Below are 23,031 nucleotides of genomic sequence, written 5' to 3' on the forward strand. Positions count from 1 at the left end.
ACGGGAAGGGGTGGGGGGAGGGGAGGGAAAGAACATGAATCTTGTAACCATGGAAAAAATATTTTAAATTAGTTAATTAAATAAAAATTTCCAAATTAAAAAAAATAAAAAGAAAGAGAGAAAGAGAGGAAGGAAGGAAGGAAGGAAGGAAGGAAGGAAGGAAGGAAGGAAGGAAGGAAGGAAGGAAGGAAGGAAGGAAGGAAGGAAGGAAGGAAGGAAGGAAGGAAGGAAGGAAGGAAGGAAGGAAGGAACAAAGAAACAAAGAAAAGAAAAGAAAAAAATTAGTGGGTTCTGAATTGATGAGGCAGACAAGTGATATATTTGATAGAGCATGGGACTTGGGGTCAGGAAGACCTGCGTTTAAATTCTGCCTCAGGCACTAGCTGTATGACTCCCAGCAAGTCACTTAATGCTCTCACGTCTGAGCTTTCTCATCTACAAAATAAGGATAATAACAGCACCTACCCTCACAGGGTTGTTGGGAGGATCCATCAATGTATATGTGAACACTGCAAATTTTAAAGCGCTATGTAAATGTTGGTTATTGTTATTTTGGGGCTCATTATTGTCAGTTGAGAGCTTACCATTCAATCCATTTATCTGCCTAATTTGTTCTCTTTTTAATTTTTTCCCCCCAAACCTTTACTTTCTCTCTTAGTAAGAACTCTAAGACAGAAGAGCAAGGACTAGGCAGAGTTAAGTCACTTGTCCAGAATCACATAGCTAGGAAGTATCTGAGGTTAAACTTGAACCCAGGAAGTCTTCCTGACTCCAGGCCTGGCACTCTATGCACTGTACCAACTAGCTGCCCTTCAATTTGTTCTTCTAACACTGATAAAAAATAATGTTAAATGCCTAAGTATGACAAGGGAATGAATCATTTGTTTCTTCTATGCTGAAGTCCAGAAATAACAGTAACATAGAAATAACATATATTGGAACATATATTTCCACCATGTGTTGGGAAAAAAGTGGCAGCTATTTCCTGTAAGGAACACAGAACAAAATACTAGTAAGCAGATTAAATCTGATCAAATGAAAATGTATTTCACTGTTACAACATGCTACATATGTCATGCAAAGGAAGAATCTCCACAGTATACAGTAGTACTGGCCAAGTAAAACATGTTCAGCGGCATCTCTCAAGAACAATATATCACAGCAAAATAAGCAATGAGGAAAGGAGGGGAAAGACTCCTTCAGAAGACAGGACCATCTTCCTCATCTGGGCCTATTGACTCACTGGAAAAATGGGATTCTTCATACATTTACCAAGATAAATGGAACTACATCATGGTGGGCATGGACTTTATTTCATATATGTACCATACATCTATATGTACATACAAAAACATACACACAGAATACTTAGCTATTGAATTCTTAAACAATTGCTGGTTTTCAAAGCACAGGGACAAGGTTACTACTGAGACCTCGGCATTCCATCGACTTCCTTACATGATCAACATTCCCACTTTTTGCTCACATCTGCTAAAATTCTTGGTCTCTCTTGTCCCTTGAAGTACTAGATTAACAAGGCCTCAAAGAAGAAAAGAATGATGAAGTTTGAGGGTTACATTCCACCGAAAGAAATAAAATGAACCAAAGTGCATTTTGTATGGCACAATGTTTATAAATGATAAGGTCCTGTGGGAATTTTCCCACAGATGTTTCAACACATTCCATAGGTTGATGTCATTAAACAAGTGAAAATACTGTGCCCCTTTGGGACCCCATCAGTGTCTTAGAGTAGTAGAGTTTTCAATGAAATGTTTAGATTTACTTTTTTCCTAACAGTGGACAGAGAGACATAATCCAAGGATGAAGGGAAAAACAAACAAAACTAAACCAAACAAGAACCCACCACCATTACCATCACCGGAAATAATTGTATTTGCTACCTGTGTCAGGATACATTTAGACAAATCCAAGCTAAACATCAATTATAACCCAGGAAAACTGTGGTCAGAACTAGAAACAATTGCATGATGTGAAAATTAACTTGCTACAATCCAACTTCAGAGGCAGATGGGATTCACTGTGAGAAGGTACCGTTCTCACTGGACAAATAGATTTCTTAAAACAATTTCTTAAGAGAATCATTACAATCAGTTTTCAGTTGGCTAAACTTAATGGCAGAGGGGCTTCTAAAGTTAACATGCTGTATTTCCTCAAAGAAAACTCATTTCAAAGCCTTCAAAAAAAGAAAGCATGATTGAAGGGGAAAAGAGTGGGGGAGGGAATATGGGAGGAAGTAATCTCTTCAATATCCTCCCCCATTTAGATAAGGACAGGCATGCTGCTCATGTCCAGGGTATTTTAAGTGACCTTCAGGTAAATGTGGTAATGTTAAGTGTATTTACAAGAAAAGACATCTACATATTTCTGTGACCCAACTTAGGAAGAATGATTATAAAGTGAACTGACAAGTTGAAGTCTTTGATGCTCTTCAGATAATGATTAGGATAATATCTTAAGTACTTGATCGGTAGCCAAAGCTTTAATACTCAGCGCAATGAAGCTTCCCTGAAACTAATCAAAGATTAAGAGTCAAGTTTTACATTTTTCTTTCTTTTTTTTTTTTTAAAGCCAGTTTAGGGGCATATACCCTTGAGAAGACATAATAGTACATTCAGCTCTGATTATTGGAATCCAGTAGTCAAGGATTATAGAAGCTTCTTCAGATGATAAACAGTTCATATTTTACTGCCAGCAGCATCACAGGTCTGTATTTCCTCCATCATATACTACCTCTGTCAATTCAAAAATGAAAAAAAAAAACAATCAAAAGAATGTCAACTAAACAAAACTTCATTACTTCTAAGTTTATGACCCCAAATCCCCTTTACCTCTATCTCTCTTTGAAATTACTACCTAAGATAATTGCTTTCCTGACTCTTCCTCAGAAGTGGCACTCCTGCTTGGCTTTTAAATGAATTACAAGAATTTGGAAACAAGTTAATTCTTTAATGAAAACATATGAGCAGAGAGATCATTTAGTGACATTATCACGGGTATATTGTTCATCTCTAAGTACTACTTTTCAAGGTTTCTGCTAGAGGAGGCAGTGAGGTCTATCTATCAGAAAGAAATAGCAGAGTCAGATGACCTGGTTCCTAATCCCTGTCTTTTTTCCTGCTTGCATGGACTTGCTCAAATTGCATAACCTTATTTTAAGGTCTATTTATTTGGAAAACAAGCTGTTGGAATAGATGATTTCTAAGGTACTTTTCCTGCTGTAAGTCCTATGGACTGAGGATAACATATACAGAGCTGAAAGTATATAAATATTTTCCTAAATTAAGTGACATTGGGGTGTCTTTTTCCCTCAAAATGTTATACTATTAAATATTTAATTAACTGTAATAGGTTTTAGATATTTTATATTTATGTATTTCTATATTCTAACTTCTATTTTATAAGGTTTTAAAAATACTAGCTATTCTCCCTCGAATTCTATCTCCCCCACTGAACCAATCATTCCTTGTAACAAAGATAACATTTAAGCAAAACAACCAATATACAGATCATGTCTGACAACATGTATTTATGCTGAATTCCATCTCTGTAGTGCCCACCCTCTCCCAACCCCCCACTTAGAGGAGAGAGGTGCTTCTATTATATGTGTGCATGTATGCATGTATATGTGTCTATGTGTATATGTAGAGACACACACATATGCTTTTTTAACAGAAGAGGATGCTAAAAAAAAAGCTTCTGAAAGGAAGCTAATGAAGTCAAAATTTTATGTTATGGTCAAGTTTAACTCAAATATCCTAAAAGATTTGAAATATACTGATGGGGGAAATATTCCTCCTCTTTTGGGCACCTAGGAAAATATTTAACTTAATATAAAAATGGCCTGTCACGTGAGAAACTGGAGGTGTATTCTTTCTTGTGTGAAGTGACGATGTGTTGTTTGAGTCTCAACTCAAGATGCTAAAAAAATGGAAAGGGAAGCAAATTCCAAAAAGTGTTTTCTAAATGGGATCACTATGGTTTTGTAGAAAACGACAGCTTGTGAAGATGAGACCAGTTTGGTGTAGAATGCTGATATATATACTCTGGTGTTTATTTAGAAAAGAGTAAATGGTAATACACCATGACAAAAGGGGAAAAAACATTTTCTGAAAGGAGTGAAGTCAAGTTTTTAACCTGGTAATGACGATGTTTTTTCTTTTCCTTTTTTAAACTCCTACCTTTCACCTTAGAATCAATTCTGTGTGTTGGTTCCAAAGCAGAAGAGCAGTAAGGGCTAGGCAATGTGGGTTAATTAACTTGTCCAGGGTCACAGAGCTAGGAAGTGCTGATGATTTGAACCCTGGACTCTATAACAATGTATTTTCAAAATTACTTTATACTTGACCTAAGTGTCACATAATTTTCCTGCTCTACTGTTTTCAGAAACTTTGAACTTTCACCTCTGTCCAAAATTTCTGATAATTCTCACTACCTCCATCTGAAATACTGGAGTGGAATGGTATTCCAAAGCTTCAGGGGAGAATGAAGAAATAATAACACTAATTATAAAAGCTATTTAGCATTTCTCTTTTAACTTAACTTCCTAAATGAATTAAAAGTTTAAGCTCAGAACTCTAGGGAATATAAAAAAGCTCCACAGTTTGTAAAATAGCATTGAAAAACTTTAAACAAGAGATTTCATTAAAGTTGCTATTTTTTAAACAAGAAACTATTTAACTGATTCATTTAATATGGAAAAGTTTCAACATTCTGTTTGGAGAATTAAAGCTACATATTAATAAAATATGAAATTATATGCCATATACACTAAATTAAATTATTGTCATCTCTAATTCCATATTTAACAGGCAAAAAGTCATCTTTCTTTTACCCCAAGATGCTCTTAAGTTTTTGTCAGTTTCATATCAACTTTTCAGGTTTTCTACATAAAAAGAAGTACTTAAACCTTTTTTGGATCCAAAAAAATTTTCCAAAGTCTGAGCCAAATGCTTCATTAATTGTGACTTTCATGTGGTTGATATGGGCAAAATACTTACCCTTTCTAATTTCTGACATCCCAGATAGAAAATACACACATATGTATAAATAAATTAAATATATAAGTGGAAAATGTCCCCTTTACAAGATACACGTATTCAGGAAATTTGACTGAAATGTGATTTAAAAAAACCAAAATCCTAAAACATTTGAAAAGCAGTCTGCTAGAACAGAACAACTAGACCTGAGTAATCTAGAGCTTTGGGCTTTGGTCCCAGGCTTTGCTGCTTGTCTTGGGCATGTGTCAGACTTGAGACCAAGTTATAAGGGGCTGAGCTGTCTACTGAACCAAATTAAAATGTAATTGGTAACTGTTCAATAAAATAAATAAAAAAATAATATGATATAGATAATGTTAATTGTGGTTTTTTAAGTCAATATGTGGTCTTTCAGGGAAGGGATCTATTTCTATTTGAGTTTGACAGCAGTGATTTGGGTGATCTGCTTTACTTTGAGCTATTTCTATTTATTATGTTCTATTCAGAAGAGTAGTGAGAGAAGGGTTGTGAATGTGAAAGTATAGCAATACTTTCATCCTGGGTAAATATTGGGGGGAAAGAGGAAAAAAGAAAGGGTGGAAGGAAGGAAGAGAAAAAGACAGAAAGAAAGAAGGAGAAAGAAGGGGGAAAGCAAAAAAGAAGGAAGTAAAGAGATAAAAGGGGGGGAAGGGAAAAGAAAAAGAAAATTTAAAAATGTTCCCACTATAGAGAGCCATCAAAATACTGTACCTTTTACATTATAGCATATTGTATTCATCAACATATTGTATTAAGTGTATTTTCTGGTCCTGGACTATTAAATCCCTCAATCAAGTTTTTGTTACAGTCATCTATGGCAAGGGTTTCACTGGATTTCTTGGGATAAGGTGGGGGGCCTGTGAAATCTAAGAGGTCTTCAATGGCCTTGGCATTGCTGGTTCCATTCTGTTCCAAAGAAACACCGGGAATGATATCATTCACTGGTGAGAATTCTGGGATGGAGATAAGTTCTTCTTTTGAAACTGGACTGGAAAAGAGAGAGAGAGAGTTGTTCTTTTTTTCCACTGCTTAAATCTTTTATTCTAATTTTCCTCTTACATATTTTGCTCATGTTCTTTTAGAAAAGGTGGGCAGCAAGTCATTTCAAGTCATTGGAAAGCCAAAACAGAAAGCAAAACCAAAAAACTAAAGCTAAATCTTCAAAAGGGAGTTTGATATCTGTGCATATGTGACAATTGTTCCCATTGCTTTGGCACTTGAATTCCCCTCATCTAGAGGGCTGACAGAGGTCAGTTTCATATGGTGCCAATAACACTGGCAGTCCATCCCACTTAACTTATTTATAGCATATACCAGCAAAGTTAGCTGCCAAGTGAATAATTATTTTCTCATTTAGCTCACAGTAGAAAATAAAAATCTGATAGTAGAGTCTAATTTATGTTTCTTGCCCATAGGAGTTCTCTGATTTACATGGGCCAAGCTGATCTACCTGGCATTCAAGAGTTTCCATAATATGGTACTACCTTTCCTTTTCCAGTCTTATCTCTTATTCTCTCCTATCCACACCCCCACCCCCAAACATTCATTCTATATTTCAGCCAAACTAGATGCTTCTAACCCCTGTACTTATATGAATCTGTCTTTTTCTTCACTATTACAGGTACATGGAACACTCTTTTCCCAACAATTTGCTGTTGAATTCCTATTTATTTTTTTAAGGTTGTCAAATACCACCTTCCTCCAGAAAGTCACCGCTGACAACTGCACCTTATGCTCAATGACCTTTATTCTTTTCTTCCCTTTATGGCTAAGCCCTTTGAGAAAGCCATCAACTTTAGTCTCTTTGACACTTTCCAATTTGGCCTCTTAACTCATTGAAACCCTGCCTTCTCAAGTCACCAATGATCTCTTAATCACTAGATCTAATGGCCTTTTCTTAATCCTGACTTTCTCTGGCTTCTATGCACACCCTAACACTGCTGATCACTTTCTCCACTTGAATACTCTCTCCTCTCTTGGTTCTTTTGAGTATTCTTTTCCAATTCTCCTCTTATCTGTCTGACCACTCTCATTTTTCTTTGTTCAGTATTCCTCTTTATCATTCCCACAAACTCTGGGTGTCCCCAAAGTCTCTGCTGGGGCCCTTTCTCTTTTCACTTTTTACTATCTCATTTGGTCATCTCCTAAACTCCTACAGGTTCAATTCCCCTGTCTACATATTCAGCCCTACTTTCTATGTTGAGCTTGGACATGCATTTCCTCCTGCTTTTTGGATATCTCATACTAGGCATCTTAAACTCAACATGTCCGTGTCCAAAATAGAACTCATATAACTGCTCTCCCCCAATACCCTCTCTTCCCACTTTCAAAATTCTTATAAAAGCCCACAGCCTTGGTGGCATCCCTGGGTCCTTACCCTCACTGACCCTGCATATCCAAGCTATTGCCACATCATTAAGTTTCCATCTTCTCTCTCCAATCAATATTACTACAACCCTAATTCAAGACCTCATCTCACCTCGACTACTGCCTCAAGTAGTTCCATATTCCAGGCCATCCTCCACTCAGATGCCAATGTAATTTTAAAGAATATATATATATATATACATATATATATATATCTATTCTCATCCACAAAATGACTAATGTGAAAAAATATTTTACATGATTACACATATCAAATCTATTTCAAATTGTTTACTCCATACCAGGGAGGGCTGGGAGAAAGTGAGGGAGGGAGAAAATTTGACACTCTGATTTTAAAAATAAACGTTAAAAAATAAGATAATAAACTTCCTCTAAGAAAACTACTTCTACTCCTCTTCCTCCTCTCCCTCTCTCTCTTTCTCTCTCTCACACACACACCCATGCTCAATGTGGGCTATTAACTTCAGAATCAGGGTTCTGTTTGGCATTAAGAAATGTTCAACATGGAAATGTTTTATATGAATTATCATGCAAAATATATACATGTATAAATAAAATATATAAATGTACATGGATAACCCAGATAGAATTGCTTACCAGCTCCAGTAAATTTACTGTCCTCCATGATTTATGCTCTCCCTCTTTACATTCACTTCTTGGAATTCTGGTTTTTCCTTCAAGATTCAGCTCAAACCTCACCTTGTACAGGAGAGGTATTTCTCCCCAGCTGCTTATCCCTTTCCCGTCTGATGATTTTTATCTACTCTGTGTATGTACATATACACATATATAATATGTATGTATGTATACACACACACACAAAATATACTCTTACCTTCTCTCTTGGAATCAATGCCAAGGCAAAAGAGAGGTAAGGGCTAGGCAGCTGGAGTTACATGACTTGCCAAGGGTCACACAGTTAGGAAGTTTCTGAAGCTGATCTTAACCCAGGTTCTTTCACCTCTAGGCCTGGCTCTCTATCCACTGTGCTACCTAGTTGCCCCTAATCTGTATATATTTTGTATGTAACACAGTTACTTGCATTATATTTCTTCCATGAAGGGATGAGTTTACTTTCTTTACTTTTCCTTTTCTCCTTTCTTCCTTTCTGTCCCTTTTCTCTTTCTCTTTCTTCTTTTGTTCCTTCCTTCTTTTTTCTTTCTTCATTCCTTTCTTCCTTTCTTTTCTTTTTCTTCCCTCCCTCCCTCCCTCCCTCCCTCCCTCCCTTCCTCCCTCCCTCCCTTCCTTCCTCCCTTCCTTCCTTCCTTCCTTCCTTCCTTCCTTCCTTCCTTCCTTCCTTCCTTCCTTCCTTCCTTCCTTCCTTCCTTCCTTCCTTCCTTCCTTCCTTCCTTCCTTCCTTCCTTCCTTCCTTCCCCTTCTCTTCTTCCCTCCCTCCAATGGCATATAACAAGTATGTAATAAATGACTTCGCTGACCTTATCAGTAACAACTTCATGAAAGCACTTTGAAAATATCTATAATTAGCATATTTGGGCTATTAGCATTAGTCCCTACTAGACTATGTAGTAAGCTCCATGAAAGTATGGACCTTAATATCTCCCTGAACACTTGATATGGCATTTAGAACCCTGTAGGTGCTAAATTAATGTTTGTTCTTTTCCTAACATCTTTCCTTGGAGAAGCAATGTGAGTTAGTGAGAAGAATACTGGCTCTGGAGTCAGAAAATGTAGATTAAAATCCTACCCCTGGTGCTTATTATGGTGGAATCATAGGCAAGACACTTAAATTTCCTGGGGCTTCATTATTCTCATTTGTAAACTGAAATGTACAGACTCCATGATCTTTCAGGTGCCTACCATCTCTACATCCATGACCTGAATAGAAAGAAATGGTCCGATGAAAGACCAGAGAATGCTGATTATAGTTAATGAATCTGAATGGATGCTGTCAGGCATCAAAGTAATGGATAACCCTAACCTTAATATCCCTAATAAAATCTCTTAACAAGTAAAATCTCAGTTTCCATTATTTCCTCTTAAAATCACCCAAAGCCAGTTTTGGAATAGTATGAAAAGCTCTGCTAAGAGTAATTATCTTTCTAATACTAGAACAGAGGGAAGGCCTTGAATAATCTGTATTACAAAACTCATGAAATCTGCACTCCTAGCCAACTATCTTAATACTAAAGAAAGAGAGCTCCAGGAGGGGGGAAGGAAAAAACATGAATCATGTAACCATGGGAAAATATTTAAAAATAAATAAATATTAGAAAAGAAAAGAAAAGAAAGGACAGGAGGAGAAAAACCAAGGCCAGTTTTAGGATATTTCTTCCTCTGACTGAAAAGCTTTTAAAAAATGAAAACTGACACAAAGCCACAGAAAGACAGAAAACACAGACTCGTTCAAACAGTATGTTTTCTTATCCTCTTTCTTAAAGACTTACATAGCAGGTTTCCTCTAACTCCCCTGACCCAACTTCTAAGGCCTTTTTAAAAATACATATTTTGGGGGCAGTTGAGTAGCTCAGTGGATTGAGAGCCAGGCCCAGAGACGGGAGGTCCAGGTTTGAATCTGGCCTCAGACACTTCCTAGCTGTGTGACACTGGGCAAGTCACTTAACGCCCATTTCCTAGCCCTTACCACTCTTCTGCCTTGAAACAAATAGACAGTATTAATTCCAAGATGGAAGGTAAAGGCTTAAAAATAATAATAAAAACATTTTATTTTTCTCAATTACATGCAAAAACAATTTTTTACATTAAAAAACCTTGAAGTACAAATTCTCCCTCCCCTCTCTTCCCCCCAGCTTTGAGAAGGCAAGCAATTTTTTTAAACCTTTACCTTCTATCTTAGAATTAATACTGCTAATTGGTTCCCTCAGCTTTATTTTTTTATAAACCTTTACCTTCCCTCTTAGAATCATTACTGTCTATTAGTTCCAAGGCAGAAGAACAGTAAGGGTTAGGCAACAGGGGTTAAGCGACTTACCCAGGGTCACACAGCTAGGAAGTGTCTGAGACCAGATTTGAACCCAGGACACCTCCTGTCTCTAACCCTGGCTCTCAATCAACTGAGTCACCAAGATGCCCCCTCAACTTTATTTTTTTTAATGGGTCTGTAACTGCATAGGAACTCTCAGGAAAGAAAAATTCTTCTACGAATGCATATCTGCACCTTCTCTTGATTCTGTGCCTTCAAATAGTTGTCTAGGCACTGAAAAGCTAAATGACTTACTGGGTTACATGGCCAGTGTGTGTCAAAGGCAGAACTTGGAAGTAGGTTTGTCTCTTCCTGACCTTGACACCATCTCCTTAGCCACTGTTATGCTGACACTCTCTCTTTAAAAAAAAAAAAGAAAGAAAACCCTTACCTTCTGACTTATAATTAATGCTATGGAGGGAGGCAGAGTCAAGATGGCGGCATAGAAGGAGCAGAAGTTCAGACCTCTGAATACCTTTCCAAACCAATCACAAACTGAATGCTCCCAGGGGACTTAAAATCAAACTTAACAACAAGACAGAGCCAAGGAACCCTCCTCCTAGACTTAATTCAAAAGGTACACCCCCTGAAAAGCCAGAATCCAAGAACTCTTGGGTTTAAGGGGAAGACAGAAGGAAGGTCCCAGGACCCATCCCCCCTCCCACCCACACTGCTGAGATTCCAGTGGCAGCAGGAACTTCTGGGCAGTCAAAGGTGCTGGTCTGAAGGGCATACCTTGTAAGCAAGGCTGGCCAAGTTCAGAGCATCCAACACAGACGGCAGGGAAGGAGCTACAGAGGGAGCATAGACCTGGCAGCCTGGCCAGAGCTGTGGAGATCCCCCATATTTGCTCCAGCCTTTCAGGAAGTTTTGGACTCAGAGCACACCCAGCCCAACTAAGCTGAACTTAATCCCATTAAAAGTCTCCAGAACTCAGGGAAGCCCAGGCTCCACACACATTCTCATTGACTGCTGGACTTTAATCCAATCAAAAGCCTCCAGAGGACAGGGAAGCTCAAAACCCAACAACCCCCCCACCAGAGACTATACCAGGAGAGATCTCCTGTTAAAGCTCCAAGAGGGGAGACTGACAGAAGCCCCCAAAACCAAAAAAAAATGAGAGGAGCAAGAGCACAGACAAATACTAGGAGTAAAGAAGGGGTGAATTTGAGCAAACAACAGAAAAAGAAGAAAGAAACTATAATAGACAGCTTCTACTCAGCAAACGGAACAGAGGGGGAGAGATCAGCAAACAATAAATCAGAAATCCCAGCGAATTGGATACAGGCTGTGGAAGAACTCAAAACACAATTAAGAGTGGCTTGGGAGAATTAATTGGGAGAAGAACTAAAAAATTAAGATAAGTCATCTGGAAACAGAGGCACTTGAACTAAAACGAGAAAATAGTGTCCTGAAAGCCAAAATCGACCAGCTGGAAAATGAGGCAAAGGAGATGAAAGATGAGGCAAAGGTGATGAAAGACAAGGTAAAGAGGATGAAAGACAACCTTCAAAGAAAATCAGACCAGAAGGAAAAGGATGACCAAAAATCCAGGGATGAAATCCAGTCTTTAAGAACCACAATACAACAACTGGAATTAAGTGACCTCACAAGGCAGCAGGACACTATAAAACAAAATGAAAAGAATGAAAAAATTGAGGAAAATATGAAGCATCTCTTTCACAAAAGAGATGATTTAGAAAATCCTTTGAGAAGAGACAATTTAAGAATCATTGGTCTACCAGAAGACCATGACAAAAGAAAAAGCCTGGACATAATACTACCGGAATTTATTCAGCAAAACTGTCCCGATATCCTAGAACAAGAAGGGAAAATGGAGATTGAAAGAATCCACAGATCACCTCCTGTATTTAATCCCCAACAGACAACACCCAGGAATGTTATAGCCAAATTCAAAAACTATCAGACCAAAGAAAAGATATTACAAGCTGCCAAGAAGAAACCATTCAGATACCACGGAAACACAGTGAGGATAATGTAGGATCTGGCTGCATCCACACTGAAGGACCGAAAGGCATGGAATATGATATTCCAGAAAGCAAGGGAACTAGGTCTACAACCAAGAATCAACTACCCAGCAAAACTGACTATATTCTTACAGGGGAAAGTATGGTCATTCAACACAATAGAAGAATTCCAAGAATTTGTAAAGAAAAGACCAGACCTGAACAGAAAATTGGATGTCCAAGCACAGAACTCAAGAGAATCATCAAAAGGTAATTAAAAAAGAGGGGGAAAAGAAAAACAAAATAAAAGAACAACAAAAAATTTTTAAAGAGACTCAATAAATTAAAAAGATATGTATCCCTAAAAGAAAAGAGGTCATCGGTAACTCTTAAAAACTGTTGCTATCACCTGGGTAGTTAGAAGAATTACACTTAGAGGGAACAGTGACAAACTGTATAGGATGAAAGGACAAGACATAAATAGGTATGTAGATATATGCATGCATAAATATATATATATGTGTGTATGTATATATAATATATATTATATATATAAACAACCAGAGCAAAAAAAAAAGAGGTTAATGGGAAAAGAAACAAATGTGGATAAATTTATATGTCACAAAAAGTTTATGGCAGAAGGGGGAAGAACATCGATACACAGAAAGGGTAAAGAGGTTGGAGATAGGAAATACTCAAAGCTTACATGCTTTGAAACTGACCCAAAGAGAGAAGAACAATCCAATCTATTGGGGCAGAGAATAGATTTACGCCCTATAGGGGAGTAGAAGGGTTAAAAACGGACTGGTGGGGAGGGAAGCAGTACAAGGGAGGGAGAGAGTGGGGGGATTTCAAAAAGACTACAGGGGAAAATAAGGGGGGAATAAGAAGGGAGGGGGGTAGAAAGGGAAGTAAAATATGGGTGGGAACTAGGGGGACTTATTATAAACAAACATTGGTGTAGAAAGAAATAGTGAAAGAAGAAAAGGCAGGATGAAGAGTAGAAATCAAAATGCTGGAAAATTCACAGCTAGTAATCATAACTCTGAGTGTGAATGGAATGAACTCACCCATAAAACACAAGTGAATACCAGAGTGGATTAGAATCCAAAACCCTACCATATGCTGTCCTCAAGAAACACACATAAGGAAGGTAGACACACATTGGGTAAAAGTAAGAGGATGGAGCCAAATCTATTGGGCATCAATTGATAAAAAGAAGGCAGGAGTCGCAATCATGATATCTGACAAAGCCAAAGTAAAAATAAATTTAGTTAAAAGAGATAGGGAAGGTAATTACATCCTGATAAAAGGCAGTATAGAGAATGAGGAAATATCTGTACTCACTACGTATGCACCAAATGGTATAGCATTCAAATTTCTAAAGGAGAAACTAGAGGAGCTCAAGGATGAAATAGATAGAATAACTATACTAGTGGGAACTCTGAACCTTCCTCTATCCATACTAGATAAATCAAACCAAAAAATAATAAGAAAGAGGTAAGAGAAGTGAATGAAATCTTGGAAAAATTATAGTAGACATGTGGACAAAAATAAATAGGGACAAAAAGGAATACACCTTCTTTTCAGCAGCACATGGTACATTCACAAAAATTGACCATGTATTAGGGCACAAAAACATTGCAAACAAGTGCAAAGGGGCAGAAATAATAAATGCAAACTTCTCATACCACAATGCAATGAAAATAATAATTAGTAAGGGTACATGGAGAGATAAATCAAAAATTAATTGGAAATTAAACAATATGATTCTCCAAAACCGGCTAGTTAAAGAACACATCATAGAAACAATTAATAAGTTCATTGAAGAAAATGACAATGGTGAGACATCCTTTCAAAACCTATGGGATGCAGCCAAAGCAGTACTCAGGGGGAAATGTATATCCTTGAATTCATATATAAACAAATTAAGAAGAGTAGAGGTCAATGAATTGGGCATGAAAATTAAAAAACTAGAAAGTGAACAAATTAAAAATTCTCAGATGAAGACTAAATTAGAGATCCCAGAAATCAAAGGAGAAATCAATAAAATTGAAAGTCAAAGAACTTTTGATTTAATAAATAAGACTAAAAGCTGGTGTTTTGAAAAACCAAATAAGACAAAGTACTAGTCAGTCTAATTTAAAAAAGGAAAGAAAAAAACCAAATTGACAGTATCCAAGATGAAAAGGGAGACCTCACCTCTAATGAAGAGGAAATTAAGGCAATCATTAAAAACTACTATGCCCAATTATATGGCAACAAATATGGCAATCTAAGTGATATGGATGAATACTTACAAAAATATAAATTGCCTAGACTAAAAGAAGAAGAAATAAACTACCTAAACAACCCCATATCAGAAAAAGAAATTGAACAAGCCATCAAAGAACTCCCTAAGAAAAAATCCCCAGGTCCAGATGGATTCACAAATGAATTCTATCAAACATTCAAAGAACAAATAATCCCAATATTATACAAACTATTTGACAGAATAAGCCAAGAAGGGGTTCTACCAAATTCTTTGTATGACACAAACATGGTACTGATCCCAAAGCCAGGCCCGTTAAAAACAGAGAAAGGAAACTATAGGCCAATTTCCCTAATGAATATAGATGCAAAAATCTTAAATAGGATACTAGCAAAAAGACTCCAGCAAGTCATCATAAGGGTTATCCACTATGATCAGGTAGGATTCATACCAGGAATACAAGGATGGTTCAATATTAGGAAAACCATCCACATAATTGACCACATTAACAAGCAAACTGACAAAAATCACATGATTACCTCAATAGATGCAGAAACAGCCTTTGATAAAATACAACACCCATTCCTATTGAAAACACTAGAAAGTATAGGAATAGAAGGGCCTTTCCTAAAAATAATAAACAGTATATATCTAAAACCTTCAGCAAACATCATCTGCAATGGGGATAAACTCAAAGCCTTCCCAATAAGATCAGGAGTAAAACAAGGATGCCCATTGTCACCTTTATTATTTAATATTGTATTAGAAATACTAGCAGTAGCAATTAGAGAAGAAAAAGAAATTGTTGGTATTAAAATTGACAATGAGGAGACCAAGCTGTCACTCTTTGCGGATGATATGATGGTCTACTTAAAGAATCCTAGAGAATCAACCAAAAAGCTAGTCGAAATAATCAACAACTTTAGCAAAGTTGCAGGATACAAAATAAACCCACAGAAGTCATCAGCATTTCTATCTATCTCCAACCCAGTTCTGCAGCAAGAATTAGAAAGAGAAATTCCATTTAAAGTCACCCAAGACAATATAAAATACTTAGGAATCTATTTGCTGAGACAAACATAGGAACTATATGAATACAACTACAAAACACTCTCCACACAATTAAAACTAGATCTAAACAATTGGAAAAACATTGCTTATGGATGGGATGAGCTAAGATAATAAAAATGACCATCCTACCCAAACTTATCTATCTATTTAGTTCCATACCCATTGAACTTCCAAAAATTTTTTTTACTGAATTAGAGAAAATGATAACAAAGTTTATTTGGAAGAACAAAAAATCAAGGATATCCAGGGAAATCATGAAAAAAAACACAAAGGAATATGGCCTTGCAGTCCCAGATCTCAAACTATATTACAAAGCAGTGGTCATCAAAACAATTTGGTACTGGCTAAGAGACAGAAAGAAGGATCAGTGGAATAGACTGGGGGTAAATGACCTCAGCAAGACAGTCTATGAAAACACAAAGGCCCCAGCTTTTGGGACAAAAATCCACTATTTGATAAAAACTGCTGGAAAAATTGGAAGACAGTGTAGGAGAGATTAGGTTTGGATCAACACCTCATACCCTACACCAAGATAAACTCAGAATGGGTGAAGGACTAGAATATAAAGAAGGAAACTAAAAGTAAATTAGGTGAACACAGAATAGTATACATGTCAGACCTTTGGGAAGGGAAAGATTTTAAAACCAAGCAAGACTTAGAAAGAGTCACAAAATGTAAAATAAATAATTTTGACTACATCAAATTAAAAAGGTTTTGTACAAAAAAACCCAATGTAACTAAGCAACAAATTGGGAAACAATCTTCATAACAAAAACCTCTGACAAAGGTCTAATTACTCAAATTCATAAAGAGCTAAACCAGTTGTACAAAAAATCTAGCCATTCTCCAATTGAAAAATGGGCAAGGGATATGAATAGGCAGTTTTCAGCCAAAGAAATCAAAACTATTAGTAAGCACATGAAGAAGTGTTCTAAATCTCTTGTAATCAGAGAGATGCAAATCAAAACAACTCTGAGGTATCACCTGACACCTAGCAGATTGGCTAACATGACAGCAATGGAAAGTAATGAATGTTGGAGGGGATGTGGCAAAGTGGGGACACTAATTCATTGCTGGTGGAGTTGTGAATTGATCCAACCATTCTGGAGGGCAATTTGGACCTATGCCCAAAGGGCAAAAAAGACTGTCTGCCCTTTGATCCAGCCATAGCACTACTGGGTTTGTACCCCACAAAGAGATAATAAGGGAAAAGATTTATACAATAATATTCATAGCTGCACTCTTTGTAGGGGCAAAAAATTGGAAAATGAGTGGATGCCCTTCAATTGGGGAATGGCTGAACAAATTGTGGTATATGTTGGTGATGGAATACTATTGTGCTAAAAGGAGTAGTAATGTGGAGGAATTCCATGGAGACTGGAACAACCTCCAGGAAGTGATACAGAGTGAAAGGAGCAGAGCAAGGAGAACATTTTACACAGAGACTGAGACACTGTGGTACAATTGAACGTAATGGACTTTTCCATTAACAGCAATGCAATGTCCCTGAACAATCTGCAGGGATCTATGAGAAAAAACACTATCTTTAAGCAGAGGACAAAAGGTGGGAGTAAAAACAACGAGGAAAGGCAACTGCTTGACTACAGGGGTTGAGGGGATATGATTGAGGAGAGATGCTAAATAAGCACCCTACTGCAAATACCAACAACAAGGAAATGGGTTCAGAACAAGGACACATGTGATACCCATTGGAAATGCCCGTGAGCTAGGGGAGGGGTGGCAGGAGGGGGGGAGGAAAAGAAATGATCTCTGTTTCCAATGAATAATGTATGAAAATGACCAAATATAATGATGTTTAAAAACTTAAAAAAAAATTAATGTTATGTATTGGTTCCAAAGCAGAAGAGCGCTAAGGGCTAGGCATTGGGGGTCAAGTGACTTGCCCAGGGACACACAGGTAGGAAGTGTCTTAGGCCACATTTGAACCCAGGACCTCTTGTTTCTAGGCCTGGCTCTCAAGCTACTGAGCCACCCAGCTGCCCCTAATTTGTGGTGCTTGAAGTCAATGAGTGGCTAATAAAGATCTGTTTCTGTTTGCTTTTGGCAACACTCTACACCACTGTCTGGATTTTCAGTGCCACCTTCTGTCAGCTATCACTTCCTTGATCAAGCTCCAAACCCCTTCTTGCAATGGTACATAGTTTCTTCCATGCCTTTTGTTCCCTTCACTTCTGACTCTCCCCTCCTCCTATCCTAAGAGGCCCTTGAACGGATCCATCCTGGGCTCTTTTGTTCCTGCCTGGGCTTTTACAGCATCACATAGTGCTGCTCTAGAAGATCATAACATAACTTAATCTTAAGTTTGGGGCTTAAGGTCTTGGAAAAAAATCAGCATCTTATTTTGTGCAAGTCAGATAAAACTCTTTTTGTGTAAAATAAGGGAAATTAGTATTAATCCACTATCATATCATCCAAAGCTACTTTAACTGGTTTCACTGGTCTCTGCATTGGAGTAGAATGAATAAATCAATTCAGAAGTTATTCAACAGTTTCAGGAGACAGGAGTTAAGTATGAAAGAAACACATGTACCTAACATCCATAGACTGAACCTCATCCGTGGAATCATCCAGACTATTCAACTTCCCATCTAGGGCATCCAGATGGATGAGTCCTGCTGCTGGCTTAAGACCATTAGAGAAGACATCCTGAGAGATAGTTTCAGGAGCAGTGGGTCCCACACCATTAGTTTCTTGGTAGGTGGTCAGTTCACTGATTTCTAATTTGGAAAAAAGAGATTAAAAACAGAGTGCCTCAGGATAATCATATAGTAATTAAAACAAAGAAACTTTAGGGCAATTGTCTCTTGGATCACTAGGTTCAATCCTCTGATAAAATTACAACTTTCTTGGAATAGAAGCAGGTTAATTAGGTCTCTTAACTAATCTCCCTCAGATTAAATGAAGAAAACAGATCAGGTAACAACTCCTGACATGTAAAGAGAGCTTAAGATATACAGAGGAGGCTTCATGCTAAATATGAGGCAGCTTTCTCATTTCCACTAATTGTAAGGCAAAGAAAAAGACTGGAAAATGATTGAAAAAAGAAAAATGACTGAAAGAAAGAGAGAGAGGGAGGGAGAGTGAGAGAAAGGGAGGGAGAGAAAGAAAGTGAGAGAGAGAGAGAGAGAGAGAGAGAGAGAGAGAGAAGAAGAAAAATGAAATGGGTCTATCCTTTGAGCACATGATGTGGAAGCATAGGAATAATATTCAAATGCCACATCTGCAACTTGTTTTCTTGTATATAACTTTGGGCAAATTGTTTTACCTACCTGCCTCTAGTTTCCTCATTTATTACAATGAGTAGAATGAATCTAGATCAGAGCTATCAAATGCAAGTGCCACCCAAATTAAAGATTAAATGGGATTAGGAAATATTTAACAAAATAAATAAAAGTACAATAGAATATAGATAATGTTAACATATGGTTTTCTAAGAAATATATGACCTACAAGGATCCTTATCTATGATTTTGTGGCCTAGAGACAGGAAGATTCTTCTTCCTGAGTATATTAACCCAGACATTTATTTGCTAACTGTTGACCCTCAGAAAGTCACTTAACCCTGTTTTGCCTCAGTTTCCTCATTTGTAAAATGAGTTGGAGAAGAGAATGGTAAACAATTCTAGTATCTTTACCAAGAAAGCTCCAAAATGGGGTCACAAAGAGTCAGACCTAACTGAAAACGACTAAAAAACATCTCTATTTGAGTCTGATGCCACTGGAATAGATAACCTGGAAGGTCCCACTGATCTAAATCTATGATCTTAGGTTGCCCATAACTGGTATGGAGCAACCAAGAATTATCAATAATCTTCTTATAGGAAGGAAGAAGAGGGACAAAATAAACTTTCAGAATTTTTGTAAGCTGCTTCTTGTTTGTTTTTATTATTGATTTTTATTAGTTACTAAAAATATCACTGACTTCCCTTTAAGGAATATTTTGTAATTGTGATCTGTAGTTGAATCTACACAAGTCTTTTGTGTAGATCAAGCAATCTCCATATACTCTATGAATTTGGTAGTTATTTAGAATGGAATTTCCCTTTCTATTATTGCTTCTTGGATTTTGTTATTATTATTATTTAGAAGCAAATCAATCCCCCCCACCCCATTTTCATGCAAGATGTTTCTACATGAATTCCGTCATGGGGAGGTGGGGGGAGGAAAGAAAAAGTGAAAAAAAAATGTGCTTCTGTTTGCACTCAAGAGTTCATTAGTTTTCTCTCTGGAAGGGAGCATTTTCCAATGAGTTCTTTAGAATCACTGATTTGATATGATATTGAATCATATATTGATGCAGTTGGTTTTGGAGTGTTTATTTTGTAGCCTGAAATATTGCTGAAGTTATTAATTGATCTTGATTAGTATCTTTGCTGACTGCCTAGAATCAATTTTCTGAGTATACTATCAGTGTATATTTTCCAAGTATAGCACCATATTATCAGCCAATAGGGAGAGTTTTATTTCCTCTTTATAGATTTTTATGTCTCTAATTTCATTCTCATCTTTTATTGCTCTTACTTTAATTTCTAGATCTATATCAAATAATAGCATGGTAGTAGTCATTGTTGCTTTATTCCCATTTCTACTGGAAAATATTCTAGTGTAGTCCCATTGCATATCATACTTGTCTGGGTTTTAGATAGATGCTTTTTATATTAAAAAAAAACTTTGAAGGATTTTTGGCATAAATGAGTGCTGTAACATCAATGATTTTTCAATAAGAAGCTCACAGTTTCTGGCATGGTGGCTGGAGAGGGGAGAAGAGAAAAATCTTTTTCACACTAGGTTGTACAAGATGATCTAAGGACATTCCCGCAATAAAAGAAAATCCATGGTCAGTGTATGATTATTAGTTATAGATATCCTAAAAACAGGATATTCCGAGGATAAAGCCATTCTGATACTCACCTACTTTACTCTGTACAACTGGTGTAGGTGTATTTTCTACATCCAAAATTGGCCGAGTCTCCAGTTTGGGCTGAGATTCTGATGTAGGCTCTTCCTTCTGTCACAAACAAAATATATGAAAGACTAACTTGCAGCAGAGAGAGAAGGGACTTCAAAAATTTTATGCCATATTTAGTTCTTGGCTCAGTCATCTGTCTACTAATTAATTTAAATTCTACATTTATTAAATGTCTACCTAAATAAAAAATAAAAGTCCTTTTCCTCAAAGAAGGTGAAATCTACCAGAAACATATAATACATACATAAATTGATAGGGCATATGTTAAAGCAATACAATCTAATTTCAAGAGGGAAGACAGTGATAATAACTACAGGGATCAATAAAGACTTCATATAGAAAGTGAGAGGAAGCGCCGGGAGTTGGGAGGATTCATCTTCCTGAGTTCAAATCTAGTCTCAGACACTTGCTAGTTCTGTGACCCCTAGGTATGTCACTTAATTCTCAGTTCCTGATCTATAAAATGAGCTGGAGAAGGAAATGGCAAACCACTCTAGCATCTTTGACAAGAAAACCCCAAATGCGGTCACAAAGAGTCAGACACAACTGAAATGACAACATAGTAAGAAAGGAACCTTGATGGAAACTAAAGATTTGTTAAGGCAAAGGGGGAGGTAGAGCATTCCAAGTGTCAGGGACAGCCTGTGAAAAGAGAACAGGGTGGAGATTAATCTGGCAGGTGAATATAACCTGAATGGAAATGAAATAAAACTGGAAAGGTAGAGGGAGGCTCATTTGTAGTGAGCCCTAAAAGCAGAGCTGAGGCTCCTTAAGACAAACATCAATTACATGTTTTGTTTCTGCTTTCTTTCTTCTTCTTCCTTGATGAGGGAGATATTTCCCCCCCTCCCCCTTGGTAGTTTCACACATTGGGAACCTCCTTCTGTGCATATAGCAAGTGACCACTGGCCTTCTCTTTGAGATCCTTCTTCTCAACTTATCTTTTCTTGTTACTAATTCAGCATTCCCTAACAAATCATGATGGTGGAAGATTCAAATACTTATTAGTTAGTAGTCACCAATCCTTTAAACTTATTTCTCATTTCTTCCCTTAACTTACTGGGCTCCATGCCTCTTATGTCATTTCCCATCTCACCTGGCTTCTGGTACTCTGGCCTTCCTCCTTTTTTCCTTCCACATAGCATCACTGGAATCTGCCTCTGGGAACCTGGGCTTAGACGAATGAATTCTTCCCATATCTGTCCAGAATCAGGCCTCTGTTCTACTTCCTAAACATCTCCATACCCTGATGCTGTAAACTTACCCTATTCCCCCACATTCCTGGTCCCCTTTATGCAGTTTCCTTCCCCTTCTCCCCCATGCCAATTAGAATATAAATTCCCTGAGGGTACAGATTGTCATGGTTGCTTATATTTGTACCCCCAGTGCTTAGCACAGTGCTTGGCACATAGTGAGCACTTAATAAATGCTTTCTCTGTCTTTATATCTCTTTCCTTTGTGACCTCAAAGCCAAAACAAAACTTTTTAACCTAGTAGACATTGTATAAAAATAATATGCTGTGTATTCCTCACCTTCACCTCTGGTGAAACATCGCCTTTCCTGGTTCTCCTCATAATTTCATCTATCCTCTGGAAAATAAAAAAAAATAATAGAGCCAGCATACACAAAAGTACAAATGTGGCACAATCTGACATAATGTTGAGGAGGATATTCTCAGAGTCAACGGGAGAGAGAGAGCTTTCCAGTCACACTGTGAATCTGTACCTTTAACCCTCTTTTCAACAGGAAAAGAACCAAATATTTTAAAGCTCATATTTGCATAGCATTAAAAAATGGTGGTTGGGGGGGGCGGAGTTAGTGGCTCAGTGAACTGAAAGTCAGGACTGGAAACAAGAGGTCCTGGGTTCAAGATTGAACTCAGATACTTCTAGCTGTGCAGCTCTGGGTAAGGCACTTAAACTCAATTGCCTAGCCTGTACTTCTGTCTTGGAACTAATACTTATTTATCAATTCTAAGACAACGTAAGGGTTTAAATCTGTTTTTATTTCATTTTATTTTTTATTCTGAGCCTAACAAATACCAAATAAAGCAAACATTTCCATACATATTATAGAATAGAAGGAAAGAATTGTACATGGAATTGGGACCTCTTAGGCAAAATTTGCTTTATCTATTTAAGTTGCATATCATTTTCTTCACAACTCTATGGGAACAGGAAGGGAAAAAAAATAATATAAATCTATAATATCTGCTTGTAAAGAAATGGTCTCAGAAAGGTATAGTGACTTGTTCATGACCACATAGTTACTAACTGCTCCAGCTAGAATTTGAACCCGCATCTTCTGACTAAACTCAGGATTCCAAATCCACATGTTCTGTCCTGGAGACCATCTTGGTTCTAAATATTAATATCTGAAAAACAGG

At 37.2% G+C, this 23,031-nt stretch overlaps 1 protein-coding gene across 15 annotated transcripts in view; it reads right to left on the bottom strand.

Moving 5' to 3' along the window:
• Positions 1-1,026: 1,026 nt before the first annotated feature.
• MAP7D2 (MAP7 domain containing 2) overlaps positions 1,027-23,031 on the bottom strand; it is a 204,314-nt gene continuing 182,309 nt past the window's right edge. For all 15 annotated transcript variants that reach the window (XM_007493443.3, XM_007493444.3, XM_007493442.3 and 12 more), the window contains 5 exons: positions 22,178-22,234; positions 20,587-20,683; positions 18,206-18,392; positions 5,748-6,024; positions 1,027-2,753 (listed from right to left, as the gene is read on the bottom strand). In XM_007493443.3, the coding sequence (XP_007493505.1) occupies positions 5,775-6,024; positions 18,206-18,392; positions 20,587-20,683; positions 22,178-22,234 (591 nt within the window). In that variant the 3' untranslated portion in view covers positions 1,027-2,753; positions 5,748-5,774. The remainder of the gene's footprint in view (positions 2,754-5,747; positions 6,025-18,205; positions 18,393-20,586; positions 20,684-22,177; positions 22,235-23,031) is intronic.

This window comes from Monodelphis domestica, chromosome 4, assembly GCF_027887165.1.
Source record: "Monodelphis domestica isolate mMonDom1 chromosome 4, mMonDom1.pri, whole genome shotgun sequence".
Lineage (NCBI taxonomy): Eukaryota > Metazoa > Chordata > Mammalia > Didelphimorphia > Didelphidae > Monodelphis > Monodelphis domestica.